This window comes from Moschus berezovskii, chromosome 2 (genome assembly GCF_049115385.1).
Source record: "Moschus berezovskii isolate FMDL1 chromosome 2, NW_MosBer_1.0, whole genome shotgun sequence".
NCBI lineage: Eukaryota > Metazoa > Chordata > Mammalia > Artiodactyla > Moschidae > Moschus > Moschus berezovskii.
Genome location: NC_142461.1, coordinates 42,506,091 through 42,520,602, shown reverse-complemented (window position 1 = coordinate 42,520,602; position 14,512 = coordinate 42,506,091). Strand labels below are relative to the sequence as shown.

The 14,512-nt window shown below is 48.1% G+C and overlaps 1 protein-coding gene across 5 annotated transcripts in view; it reads left to right on the top strand.

Moving 5' to 3' along the window:
- The window catches only part of NRP2 (neuropilin 2), a 119,931-nt gene that overhangs the window by 50,153 nt on the left and 55,266 nt on the right, over positions 1 to 14,512 (top strand). For all 5 annotated transcript variants that reach the window (XM_088828124.1, XM_055397546.2, XM_055397549.2 and 2 more), the window contains exons 8-10: positions 10,245 to 10,389; positions 11,497 to 11,846; positions 13,903 to 14,047. In XM_088828124.1, coding sequence (XP_088684250.1) covers positions 10,245 to 10,389; positions 11,497 to 11,846; positions 13,903 to 14,047 — 640 coding nt within the window. The remainder of the gene's footprint in view (positions 1 to 10,244; positions 10,390 to 11,496; positions 11,847 to 13,902; positions 14,048 to 14,512) is intronic.

The window sequence follows — 14,512 nt, the reverse complement described above, 5'->3', positions numbered from 1 at the left end:
CCTGAGAGCAAAGCATGACAGAGGTGGAGGCAGCCGCAGGCTCTGCTCTGTAGGCAGTTGGGAGGGGTTGCGGATGGGATCCAGTGCATAGGGTGTGCAAGGAGGGGATGGTGATGTTTGGGGCAGAAATGTGGGGACTTGATTTCAATTCCCTGGTCTCTGTCAACACCAGTGCGGTATACCAAAGGCCAGGGAATTGGGGAAGTTGGAGGAAAACAAGATTAACGAGCACTCAGGGTGGTGGGGGATGGCTGTGCTAGTCCCTTGCAAAACACTGTCTACAGTTTGAAGCCAGACTAGGCTGAGGCAAGGCCTGAGCCTATGTGGGGGAAGACTTCCTTGAGGCTAGGAAGTGAGGGGGGACTGACTGAAGAGCTCTTTTCCAACCTCCCATGGCCTGGAAGCAGCCTCTTCTTAGGCCCTTTCCATCCAACAGGTAACGGTGAGGCTGCGGATGAGAAAGGCATTACCCTGTCGCTGGGGATATTGTAAGGATCCTCCAGGCAAAATGCAGCCCGGTTACACAGGCCACGTGTGCAGCACATCCACAAATCCTTATCCAACTCCACATGCCATGAAAAATGGAACCTATGGTTTTCCTATAGGGGGACCTTCTTATGCATATTTACTGCGTAACCACAAGGCAGAGAGCTCTTCCACCTGGTAGAGCCCAGAGCCAGCCCAAGTGCTCTCTTAGATTATACAGATTGCTTCACATATATTTCTTCAGAAACCACAAGCATAAAACTACTGCCTTTGGTTTCACCAGCTGTATTAATAACACCCCAAACACAGACATAGCATTGTAAGTACAATAGTGGAAAGTTGGTATGTTTGTCTATAATTATAGGCCCAATTATGTACACACAGACCAAGGGAGGGACGTGGAGAAAGATGGAAGGAGCTGGAAGGCACTAGGCCTTGGCTAGGATCCTGCTCACCTCTGAGATGCTGGTTCTGCAAGTCTGCATTCGAGGCAGTGAGACAGAGGCTGCTGTCAGGCCAGGAGGACACAGGCCTTGCCCTCATAGGTCTAAGCAAAAGCCTCTAATTTCAATTGTCCCTTATTTGGTACATGTGAGCATCTTTCTTGCTGATGTCACTCTCATCACCTTGTTCTTAGTCACAGTGTTGCTGGGCTGTTCTGATGTGTTTGGAAGAAATTTGGACTGAAAGAAAAAGTCTATCGGGTGCTACCTATATCCTGATGGCCAGATTGAGGATGGAAGGGTAAGGACAGGGATTAGGTAAGGTTTGGGCCCAAGAGTTTTCAAAATTACCCATAATGAGTGGCAGAAAGGCACTAAGCTCAATCTTATTAATGTAATGATGACTTCCAAGGGGCTCGGAGAACCCTCAGGCACTGGCTTATTTGTTTCAGAATTTAACAGAGTTTCAGACTGTGGAACTGAAGCTCTCAGGCAAAGTAATTTGCCCCAGGGATTTGGGGAACTGTGGAGTCCCTGTGGAAGACACCAGTCACCACGCTTTGAGTTTAGACCAGTCTTATAATCTGATGGCTCACCGTCTTGCATTCAGAGGGAAATTGGCTTATTCAATGTTTCATCCAGGGTTCAAGAGAGGCACACATTCATGGAGATATGAAGGCAAGTTGTGCTTTGAGGGCACTAGGCTCATCATTTTGGATTTTGGGCACCATCATAGAATCCTGAGCTGTAACTTGAATGAAGTCACTTTGGCCACAACCCTTCAAAACAAATAACCACTCCCCTATCACTTCAAAAATCCTCAGTTCTATATTTATTTTCCAAATTAAAACAAATCATTGTGAGAGCCATCTGAGAAATTTAAAACCCTTTGTGAAGCTTTCAGAAACTTAAGAGGAAAGACAAGCACCCCCCCTCGCCCCAAATTAATTGGCTAAAGGTTAGAACCATGTGGTGTCTCTCTTCAGACCTTCTCAGATGATGCACTACGTGACCTTGGAGATTTCTCTTTGCAGCTCCGTGCCTCAGTGTTTCTGCTGGCCCAAATGGAACGGTGCCTTTTTTGCTGTAGGCAGAGCACCCTGGGATCCATAGATGGAAGGCTTTCTGCAGATATAATTAATGTATTAGACCCACAGAGCTCTTCTTGAGCAGAAGCAAGTTATCAATTTAAAAAGTAACAAGGCCCCATGGGATATTTATCTGCCTCTCTTAAAACCATAGGTCTGGAAGGGACCTGATAAGTCATCCAGACCTCTCCATGCATCTGATGGGGCCTGTACGTGAGCTGCCACAGATAAACCATACCCCTCAGGCTTCAGTTAGGAATGCAATTGTTCCTTCAATGAAAATTTGGATTTTTTAAAATATATATATATACCTTTTTTTGAAGCCTCCTGGCGGATGACTGGCTTTCCCGTTTCCTTTTATTGTAGTAATTTTACTTATTGTGTATAACATTAAGACAATGACTCAAACCATCAGCTAGTAATGGACATCAAACTTTAGAAGTCATGGATATGATTATATTGTCCAGGGTCATGTATGTTCAGAAGAAGGCTGATGTCCCCTCCAAATTCAAGTCCCCCAGTTTATCTGCCCCCCCCCCAATTATAACCAAGAAGAATCGAGGGCCCTTGGTAATTAAGTTTGTCCCTTATCCATTTGCCATGGGATGAGCTCAGACCTTTAGCCTCTCCACTTAGGAAGCTCCAGGGAAAATTTCATTATACATAAGCTTGGAACCTTTTCTCCATCAGGCCCCCATGGCTGGCTTCACCCAACTCCCATGGGTGCTGAATTGTCTCTGGGACTGGAGGCCAGCCTCCCTGGCGCTTACAGCCTTGATGCTAAATTCCTTGTGCTTTCCAGACCCACAGCCAGTGGGACAGAGCAGACAGCAGGAAATGTGAAATGGTACCGTGATTTTACTTGGGCAAAAGCCCAAGCATCTCCAGATGAGCAGTGGGGTGAACACTTCGCCAGGTAGATTGTCGGGTTCTTTGCTATCACCAGTTCCCTGCTCTGTGGTTTCCTGAGATTTCTTCTGGAAAAGGAGTACAGTTGGCAGTTAGATTTAGCAACCTCATTCCCTGTACACTTTTTGCTCTCTTTTCCCCACCTGGAGATTAAAAGGTGCCTCCTTAAATAATGTGGCAGTGTCCTTCCAGGAGGTATTCAGTTGGAGGCACTTCCCACCCAGGTAAGATATCTATTTCTGCCCCACCTTCATGGGAGTACACCCTCATGGCTCTGATATTCCACTCTCCTGCAGCCCATCTCTCTTCCAGCCCCCGATCCCTGAGCTGTCCTCTGCTCCTCTCCTCCCTCGTGCTTTCCTGTCTCAAATCCTGAAACCCTAGTCCTGTTCGGATGCTGTGTTCCAGGGCTCAGCATCTCTATGGGGGTAGCTTGATCCCACAGTAAATCTAACGGGCCCCCAAGGCACACACAGATGGGGATGTGTGCATACCACCCACCTCCGCCCCCCACCCCCAGAAAAAAAATAGGCTTTCCCTGCCCTACACCCCACAACAAGCTCCTGCTCTTCTGTCTCCTCCTTCACATCAGCAACACTGTCTGATGATAAAAACAGCCCTAAAGTAAAGGAGGAGGAGATAGGGCATCGTGGTGGTAAATGAGCATTTGGTGGTTAGGGAATTTCTTTGCCCTACCCCCATCCCTTCCTGCCCTTAAATTCTCTTTCTCGGTGTCTCTTCTAGATATATATTTATACAGGAGAGAGACATCCCTTCTGATTCTGTATCTGGCTAAGTTCCCACATTCACTAGAATGAAAGCAGCTTTAAAAAAAAAATTTATAGTCTTTAAGGAAGAGGTTTAAGAGAGAAATGTCAGGACCAAGATTTACAAACAGGAAAAAAAAGTCCATTACCTTAACATCATTTTCCCCGAGTGCAGCAGGCCCCCACCCCCACCCCTACCCTTGCCTGTTTGGTGCAACAAATTAATTAAGCAGGATGGTATTCATTGATTAACCATTTATTTCCCCGTGTACCCCCGATGGCTGATTTTAGAGAAAATGCAAGGGAAAGCATGTGGGAGAGGGAGGACCGCACTTGCTCCTGAGTGAGGATGGGTCAGTATGGTGGTTCCTGAGAAGAATGTTTAAAATGTGCTCCTGTTTTCCCGCATCTCTGCCCTCCATTCCTGCCACCTCTCTTCTCTGCTGGCTTTGTTCTGCTCCTTGAGAGTCTGTGCCAAGTAGACTGAAAAGGGAGAACTTTGGATGCAATGAAACATTTATTAGTGAAGAGAAATATTTATTTTTAAAAAAGAAAGGAAGGAGAAAAAGATCTCCTGCACAGTTTCTACCTCAGGGCTCCAGCACTGTGTTGTCTTTGAAAATGTTTCTACTCTCTGTGCAGTTCCTGGAGCCAGTTGCGTTCACATATTTACAGCAAAATAGAAGTAAACTGTAGGTCACACTATAGATAATGAAGGGACGGGCATGCGCAGACGGAATGAATGAAGCCCAGTCGGGTGGGAGGCAGTGCACAGAATGAGAGTCTGCGTCTGTGGAGCAAAGGGCCTGCCTGACGCAGGAAGGTTAGGCAGCCAGGAACGCCGCGGGCCTGTGCTGTGTCTCTCCACCAAGACGCTCGAAGACTGTGGAGTGTCTACACTGGCCTGGGCACCCGGATGTTGATGGCGGAGATGAACAGCGTATGGGAGAGAGATTTAGGGCTGGCGGAGAATCCACCCTCAAAGAGGACTCCCAGGTAGGCAATGAAACAGTAACTGTTCTCAGTGGTGCCTGAGTCACTGCATGTTCTTCAGAGATCCTTGGGAGGGATCAGCAAGAAGTGGTGGCTGTGACTAGAAATGGGGTGAAAGAGCAGATGACCTCAAAACCAAACATGATGCTTTCTGGCTGGATGTTTCTTATTAGAGTATAAATATATATACATACATATACATACTTATCTTTTTTGTTTTTTACATAGTCCATGCCTTATGAGCTCACAGACATGTTCGAAACATGTTATTTCCGTTTTCTGGGTGGGGGAAGAGTGATTTGTAGATAATAACCAAACTGCGATATTGGATAGCAGCCAATTTAATTGGCAGATGCCCCCCTCTCCCAGAGGTGCAAATCAAAAAATCCATGAAGTGCTGCCGGTTTCAGATTCTGTCTTACTGAAAATAAACCAAAGGTCTCCAGAATCAATTGGCAAGTGTTGGATTATGTTCGGAATTCAGCAAGGCACCAAATGGATTATCTAAACCACTTCGTGCTCTGAATTGTTTTTCAAACTTGGTTTACAGAAGTGCACTTGAAGAAATCTTTATATTCAACATAGCTTCATATATTTATATATATACATACACACACACACACATTAGTAATTATGACATAATCAATGCTATCCCACCTCTTTAGAAAGCTAGGATCACCTTGAACACACTTCTGGTTTTCCTTTGGGTGGGAAAGCAACCATATTAGCTTTTTTTTTTTTTAGTTAACAAAAACATATAACATCTGTGACATCCAGCTTTTAAAGCAGATGTTAAAATGTGATCATCACATTTCATATACATCTATCTGGGTGTGCCATATGCTGACAAGTCACTGAGTTTTCTCAGCGATGTGGACTCCTCACTGTGAAGTTATGGCCGGAAAATTCTTGGCGTCAAGGTGGGACTTGAGAGTTAATGGATTTCAAGGCTTGAACTTTCCCAGTTAAACAGAGACCTATCTGTTACTCGTGCTGTAGCTTCCCATCTAACATCTGTCCTGGCTGTGGTGCTGGCACTAGAGCCAGCAGGGAGGGCTGGCTGGTAAAGTTCAGTGTCTATTTGCAAGCTTGCTATCTACTTTACTTTCCTGAAGGAGAAATCAAGGTATCTAAGGTTTATTGATTTGCCTATAGTGATTCAGTGAGTCGGCAGGGAATAGGGAGTGAAACCAATTTCCTGGCATCATTTCCCAAGCACGCCAACTCCTTACCTTGCAGTGCCTCGACTGGAAGCCAAGAATCCATCTCAGAGAATTTGATCAGAAAACATATGAAGGGTGATTCTGAAACCACAGAAGCATTGAGAAAGTCATAAAGATGTATAATATATGATAGCATTTACCAGCTATAAATAGGGCCGTGCAGGGAGAAAAATAGAGTCCTTATAAATCCATTGGGTCTGGAGAAATAGAAACTGCTTAATGTTTCATTAAAAATGGATTTTCATAAATTGCACTTTGATATCTTTGGGCACAAGACAATATGTGAGGACTAAGGTGTTGTTATTTATTATTCTTCGTTTATTAATAATTTGAACTGTTATTGAACCAAAAAGATCAACAAGTTATATTCTCCCTCTGAGTGGAGCAGTCACCAGGTGTCCTGAGTCTGAGCACTATTTGAAATGTATGAAAACCCACAGTATTTGTCCACAAAAGCACTTAGGCTACAAGGGACAGTGGTAACTAAAATGCCCTGTTAGAAAGTGGACACTCTTGGGGCAGTTCTAAATGAGAAACTCTTGTGAAGCAAGCCTTAGAATCTGGGGGCCAGAAGGGACTGTACAAATCAACCCATACAATCTCCTCATTTAATAGGGAAGGAAATTGAGGCCTGGGGGAGGTAGAGATATCTGCCCACAGTTTGGGCTTCCCTGGTAGCTCAGATGGTAAAGAATCTGCCTGCAATGCGGGAGACCTAGGTTCAATCTGGGGTTGGAAAGATCCCCTGCAGGAGGGCATGGCAACGCACTCCAGTGTTCTTGCCTGGAGAATCCCCATGGACAGAGGAGCCTGGCGGGCTACAGTCCTTAAGGTCGCAAAGAGCTGGACACGAGTGAGTGAGTAAGCACAGCAGGAGCTAATTAACAACAGAGTCTGGCTCCTGGTTCAATTGTGTTTGAACTTTTTCTACTACGCCCACCTCAGAGTAAGAGGTATATAAAAAGTTTATTAAAATAAGATGGTATTGGGAACTTCCCTGGAGGTCCGAGGAGGAGGAAATGGCAACCCACTTCAGTATCCTTGCCTGGATCACCCCAGGGACAGAGGAGACTGGGGAGCTACAGTCCGTGGGGTCACAGGGTCAGACCCCACTGAGCGACTGAGCACAGGCACACATTGGAGGTCCAGTGGTTAAGACTTCTCCTTCCAATGCAGGGCTGCATGTTCGATCCCTGGTTGGGGAGCTAGGATCCCACATGCCTCGTGGCCAACATACCAAAACATAAAAAAGAAGCAGTATTGTAACAAATTCAACAAAGACTTTAAAAATGGTCCACATTCCAAAAAAAGATGGTATTCCATCAGCCAAGGGGCCCAAGAACAGAGGGTAGTTAAAAGCACAAGCTCAGGGGCAAACAAGACACTGAGAAGGATCTGGGCTCAGAAACAGGAATGATTACTTGAGGTCACATTGTAAGAGCCTTGTCTGGTTCAGGGGTGGTAGAAGAGTGAGCAATAGTGGAAGGAAGGTCAACCAGAGAACCAAGTACATGTCCTCAGGTAGATAAACCATGTGCCTGCCTCCCTTACTGACTGATGCCACTGTGGGCAGAGATCCAGGAGGCTTACCCAAGCCTGTGGGCACACACATCCATGGGAAGAGCAGCCCCCTCCTCAGACATGGAGCCACGCGCGTGTGTTCCCCATGCCCACACACAGCCAGCCTCCCTAGGACAGTCCAAAGACACAGTCATTTCCTTACTGAGGAAGGAAAGAAATGGTTTCCTGGTGTTGTCTGCCCAGGCTGAGAAATGAAGGGGTCAGATAAGATAAAATTGGATATTAAAAACACATAAGACGTGCTGTGTTTCTAAACGGTACCAGCATGGTGTGTACGCTGTGGATTAGCAGCTGTGTTAAGGTTCAAATCCACTCAACACTCCAATTATATATTCACGTGGCAAATCAAACCCCCCACCAAGCCCCCCGCCTTGGAACTCCTTAGCATCTCCTGATGGAGGCCACACACAGCCGCCACCGCCATCCTCAGGGAGCAGGTCAGTAGTGGGGGCCCCCCACTGCTCACAGCACCCATCCGAAATAAGCAGAGGGCTTGTCTTTGCTTCTGCCCTGCCAAAACAAAACAAAAAAACAAACAAAGAGCCTCTGCCTCGTGCTGAATTCTACCGAGAAGTGATTCATCTCTTTCCCTTGGATTCGGTTCCTCCATCTCTTTACGCAGAGCAGCAAGGAAGCCAAGGAATGGGCATGGCGAGGCCTGGACTGTCCGCCCTCCTGGCCCTGGTACCTCCCCAAGATTAGATCACAGAGGTCCAGGCACCTCCTTCTTCCTGTCGGCCTTCTCCCAAGTGTCTGGCTCCAACTTCTTTCCTTCTGCTTTTGTGGCCCGTTTTCTTCGTCTTCTCACTCTTCTTTGTCCTCAATCACGATGCGGGAAGCAGCCAAAGTGAAGCTGGGAGGGATGTGTGCGGCAGGCAGTCCTGCTTTGGTGCTCCCGGCGGTCAGCGAAGCAGCAGAGAAGGCAACTGGTGGCCCGGGGACCAGAGCAGAGGCTCCGCAGGGGAGGAGAGCAAACAGCAAGGCTGGAGGGGGTGCTCCCCTGAAATAGGTGGGCTCAGTACCAGGAACAAGGGGTTTCAGCTGAATACAGCGGTCCTCTGAATACTTTTCCGTCCTCTCTTTCCCTCCGTTTCTCTTCAACAGGCCACATCCCCTTATTTGGTTGGAAAAGGTATGTGATGGCTCTTAGTCTTCACCACCACCATCAGTGGGAGCTATTAATGGCTCTGACGTTTGACCTTTAGCAAGTGGGAAATACCGAAGGTTCAAGGTTGCCAAATGGCTGAGTTCCTAGTTACAATTCCTAAGGAAGCAAAGACCACGTTAATTAGCTGTAAGCCTTGGTGCTGCTCTTCACGGTTTCCCAGAGCCTTCTACGCTGCGATTAGAAACAATGGGAGCACACCAGTCAATAGCAGCTCTTCCTCCATTCCACCCACGCTTGGAGATCTCAAGGCTCCCAGACTCCTAACACCAACATAAACACTGCACGTGTAAGAGATACAAGAATCAAGGGAGAAAACCACAAGCCTACAGTCTAAAAACGTGGCAAGGACTTGAGATCCAGACAGACGTCTCTGAGCCTCATCAGAGTTTTTTCATCAGCAAAGTGGAAATAATAGCACTTACTTCCTGGGATGTTTTTTAGGCCTGATTGTGTTTATATAATGTCTGACTCAGTGGCATTCCAACATACTAGTTTCCCCATTCCCCTTGTCCAAAGCCTGTCCGTGCCCAGACAGCTCATGTGTCATAGGTGGTCCCCCTACCTAAGGGGAATGGCTAGTTGTTGCAGAGTTGGCTGTGAATGGATTTACAGTCACTTGGTTGTTAGAGCTGTGACAGGTATGATCTAGGAGTGGTGGTTAGTGGTCTTTCCCTCCACTCTTATTAAGGGAAACCGGGAGAAACTCATGTCCACTTGTTTCAGCTCCTCTTTTTTTCTTTTTTGTAATGGAGAGCACAAAAAAACATAAGGTCCATATGGCAGTTATTGATTTGGGCCATCTGGTAAGCTCGGACTTGTTCCTACCATGTTGGATCAGAAGCTACTTGGAACAGCCATTCCTCCCATAAGAGATGCATCAGTCAGATGGGAATGGGGTGGATTTCATTACAGGGCAGAGACTGCAATGAGAGGAAGCCAGAGCCAGACTCTGAGGGTTTGCCTGCAACCCTGACCCTACAACAAAGACCAGAAATAACCAAGAAAGTGTTGATTGACACAGGGGCACCAGGGTGGACAGTGCCCCCACTCTCTCACCCATCTGTGAAGCAGGGAAATCTCTAAGTAACTAACGTACAATCGTGATGCACTTTCTGATGATAAAATACCCTGCAAATCTTTCTATATGCTGAAACCTGAGTAAGCAGGAAAGTCAAGTTCAAGCCAGTGAGAGATGTCCACAATCCCTAAAAGATGATGTTGTCATTCCATTTTGAAAGGATATTCTACTGCTTACTCCCCCTCTCTCTTGGCTTCTGAAAGTGTTTTCCTTTTCACGGTGCCTTCCTCTGCTTGCTCTCAGGCCCAGAGGCAAAATTTTTTCTCCCCTGCAAAAGTTTTTGTGAGGACCATGTATTGTTTTCAAGTTAGAGCAGTGTGAGAAATTATCGTTGTTTTTTTTTTTTTTTCACGGCATTTCGGTAACAGCCCCAGACTACAAACCCACTGATCATTTTTAAACTTAAGGGAAATAACATTGAACAGAGCTTCCCGCACTGCGTCAATGACTGCCTGGCTCAACTACACACAGAGATTTCAATAACATGGACTGGCGTGTGATGTTACAGGTCTTCCAAGCCAACAACGATGCCACGGAGGTGGTTCTGAACAAGCTGCACTCACCGCTGCTGACACGCTTCGTCAGGGTCCGCCCGCAGACCTGGCACACGGGCATCGCCCTCCGCCTGGAACTCTTCGGCTGCCGCGTCACAGGTAAAGTGGGGTCGCTGTGAGGTTGGAGAGCAAACTGAGTCCTGGGCTCTGCTTCCGCTTCCAGCCCTGTGCTAACAGCTCGACTGCAGCACGTGGCCTTCTCAGAAGGCTCGATATTACCTGTGTGGGTATTGAATGCACATGAAGTCTTGGACCCTGCCTTGCTGGGTACCATGTCTTCAGGCAACCCCCACTCTCTCAGTGGCTGCATGAATCCTTATAGAAGGCCCCTATGTGCCAGACCCCACGCTGAGAGCTGGAGATGAAAAAGAGAAGGGAACGAGCAGATAGGGTCCCTGGCATGGCAGAGCATTCAGGCTGGGGGGCAAGACAGAGAATAAATGTAAGTATGGGGATACTGTGTGACTGAAGGAACCTCTTGGAGTGTTGATGAAAAGTTTGGGGACAGCCTTTTTAAGGATGTGACACTTAAGGTCTGGGCTGAGTAAAGGGTTGGTCTGATGGTGAGTGAGGGGAACAGCATTTTGGGTAGAGGGAACAACAAGTGAAAAGGATGCAAGGCAGAAAAGAGCTGTGATGATACATATGGAAGTAAAGACCTAACCCCATGAAGGGTTCCATCTAGATGGGCAAACAATCACCCAGCTTACAATTTGACGCTCAGCGCAGCTCCCCTATGCTCACCGCCCCCAGGAGGGTTAGTGGGGACTGTTACCAACAAGGATGTGAGAGTCCTTGGCTAACAGCGTAAGATGCTTAGCCATGCCAGGCACTGTGCTTTTCATACAGTAACTAACGGAATCAGTAACTGACTTTCATATAGTAACTAATGGAATCCTTGCAACAGCCCCCAAGAAGTAAGTACTACTGTTAATCCTCCTTTAGGCCTAGGGAAACTAAAGCACAGAACACTTCAATCATTTTCCCAAAGTCACACAGCTAGTAAGTGGCAAAGCAAATGTGAATCCAGGCAGTCTGGTGCCCAGCCATGCTCTTAACCACAGCGCTATCCCACCTTGAAATGCAGGAAGTCAGTGCTGACTTAAAGTGTTTGACAGTCGGGTTCTTTGACAGCTCCCTACTGATGGGTGGTCCCAGTTAATAGGGTACCAGCCTGACCTCTTGTATCTTCCTCCTTCTCTGCAGATGCCCCTTGCTCCAACATGCTGGGGATGCTCTCGGGGCTCATTGCGGACTCCCAGATCTCTGCCTCCTCCACCCGTGAGTACCTCTGGAGCCCCAGTGCCGCCCGCCTGGTCAGCAGCCGCTCGGGCTGGTTCCCTCGGATCCCTCAGGCCCAGCCAGGCGAGGAGTGGCTCCAGGTGGACCTGGGAGTGCCCAAGACTGTGAAAGGCGTCATCATCCAGGGGGCCCGTGGAGGAGACAGCATCACTGCAGTGGAAGCCAGGGCGTTTGTGCGCAAGTTCAAAGTCTCCTACAGCCTCAATGGCAAAGACTGGGAGCACATCCAAGATCCCAGGACCCAGCAGCCAAAGGTAGGATGTTCCCAGAGGACTCCCTAACCTTGCCCCACAAAGGGAGGTTGATCTGGGGCGGGCTGGGGTGTCGATTTCCCATCCAGATGGTCATCACCAACTTCTATGACCCAGTCAAACAAATGTTAACTGAGGGATACTTTTTGTGCCAGGCCCTCTGCTAAATGCCTTTTAATCCTTACAATAGGCTTCCCTAGTGGCTCAGACGATAAAGAACTGGCCTGCCAGTGCAGGAGACGTGGGTTCTATCCCTGGGTCAGGAAGATCCTCTGGAGAAGGAAATGGCCACCCACTCCAGTATTCTTTCCTGGAACATCCCATGTACAGAGGAGCCTGAGGGGTTACAGTCCATGGGATCACAAAGAGTCAGACACGACTGAGCAACTAAACAATGAAAATCTTTATAACATCTCTAAAAGGTAGATCTTATGGTCCCTCCCATTTCAGAGATGACAAAACTGAGGCTTGATGTCATGTCCAGGGTCACACAGTACCTGTGGTAGAGCCATGATTCAGACACAAGTCTCCCTCCAGAGCACAAACACCTAACCACTATTCCACACCACCTTGCTAGTAACTTGGACACTCTTAATGCTCTCTTTCAGATAAAGTTTCCTTGGAACTGGCCAGATATTCAAAGGGGATGTGGTTCTTGGAGGCTCAACTATAGAAACTTAGGGAATGACTTCCAAAAACAACCGTGTGTTTCTTCTGAGTGTTGCTGAACTTTGTATTTTGCTGGGCTTGACTGCTTAGATCTTTCCCGCCTCTCACAGGGAGACTGGAAAGAGGCAAAGGAAACTAACTCCAGGCCAGAAGTTCAGGCCAGCGTCGCCCACTCTGTCCTGCCATTGCAGGAGTAAAGGTCAGCCCTGAACAGGGGGGACCAAGGAGCTCCAGGAAAGGGAGGGATGTCATGCCCCTGTCCCTGTCCACGTTAATCTTCCAATCAGCCTGGGGCCCCAGTCCTCGTTGCTAAGCTAACTCTTCATTTTTTGCAAAAGATCAGGGCCTCTACTAAGGAAGGGGTATCACGTGTCTCTGTTTGGCCCCCTTTACTAAGCCAGCATTTCCATTCTTAATGCAGAGGCAAGGGCTGGGCTGGAGGTTTTGCACTGCTGATGTAAACTCCCAGCTCATGATTCCAGTGGCTTGAAAGGGCTCAGGGCTTGGTAACTGGAACCGTCAGTGGATGGAACACAAGTTGGACCACAGGCTCCCCCAGGGACAGCTGACCTTGAGTCTTCTTGACCATTCTGAGGGCCTGGGAAAGGAGAGGATCTTAGCCAGGCTCAGAGCCTACTCTCCCCATGACAGGGCCCCACTTTTGCAATTGTGGGCATTCTGCCACATTCCTAGATAAAATCTGCCACAGCCCCTGGCACACCTGTGCACCGCCTTTCCCTAAGTCACTGGTTTGCAAGTGTGCTCTGGGTTGGGTCCTCACGCAACTTCAGCCAGGGCAAGCCCAACGGTCATCAGATTCATGTAGTGTGGCCTCAGGTGAGGTTTATTTTGACAGAATGTCTTCTACTAAACCAAGGTTGGAGGAACACAGTCTCAGACTGTCAACGTGTGTCCAGCAGAAATAGTCACGAGCCTAGAGAAAGGAAGGTCACTTGCCTTTCAGTCTCTCGGTGACCTGGAACTTTCTAAATCGAAATTGTCAAGCTGGGAGTTTCTAAATCTAGACTCTTAAGCATCAGGGAAAGAGCTGCTTTTTCTAATAAACGGAGAACATCAGAACAGGCAAGACGGTCTACATGCCCTTTCTTCCTCCCTAGCCAAGCACAGCTTCCAACTCACTCAGAGCCAAATTCTGCATTTTCAGTTTCACTCCCAGGATCGAGAACAGAACCCAACAACTGCCGCTTTCATCTGCTCCCTATTTGCCATGTTTCTGGGACCTCCCAAATGAATAAAACCTTGGCCTGAGAATGGGGTTCCCTCAGACCGAAATGTAAGGGGCGGGGAGGGAATGGGGAGCAAGGAGCAGAAGGGAGGGGTGAAGGGGCGTCCAGCCAGGAAGGGCTGAGCGGCCTTGTCTCCCCTGCAGCTGTTTGAAGGCAATATGCACTTTGACGCCCCCGACATCCGGAGGTTCGACCCTGTCCTGGCGCAGTACGTGCGGGTGTACCCGGAGAGGTGGTCACCCGCAGGCATTGGGATGCGACTGGAGGTGCTGGGCTGTGATTGGACAGGTAAGGCCCCCGTTCCACTTCAGGTCTCACTCACATGGTCTCCTGACCCCGGCTTCCTGGGACGGCCTGGGAGGTCAGACTATGATGGGGACAGGCAGAGAGGCAGCCATCCCCAGTGAAGCCCCATCCATTCAAAACCGCACTGTCCCCCTGCCTGCCCTGCACCCCACCTTATTCGACCTCAAACCACGGGCCCTGCCACCTCTGGACTTGGGACAGTTTCTCAAGGGATGTGCTCTGTCAATTTTAAAGGATCGTTTCAGTCCTCCACCCCGAGTCTCTCAAAAACAAATCGTAACTACACACCACCCACCCAAATTCAATTAGACCCTGACTCTTCAGGCCAGAGGGCTGTGGCTGTTGATTTAGGGAAGGGGAAAAAAAACCTTGCTCATGATAATAAAGTAATCGGTTTATGTCTGAATCTGGCCTCCAGATGTCAGTGACTAAGAGACTTCATTTTCA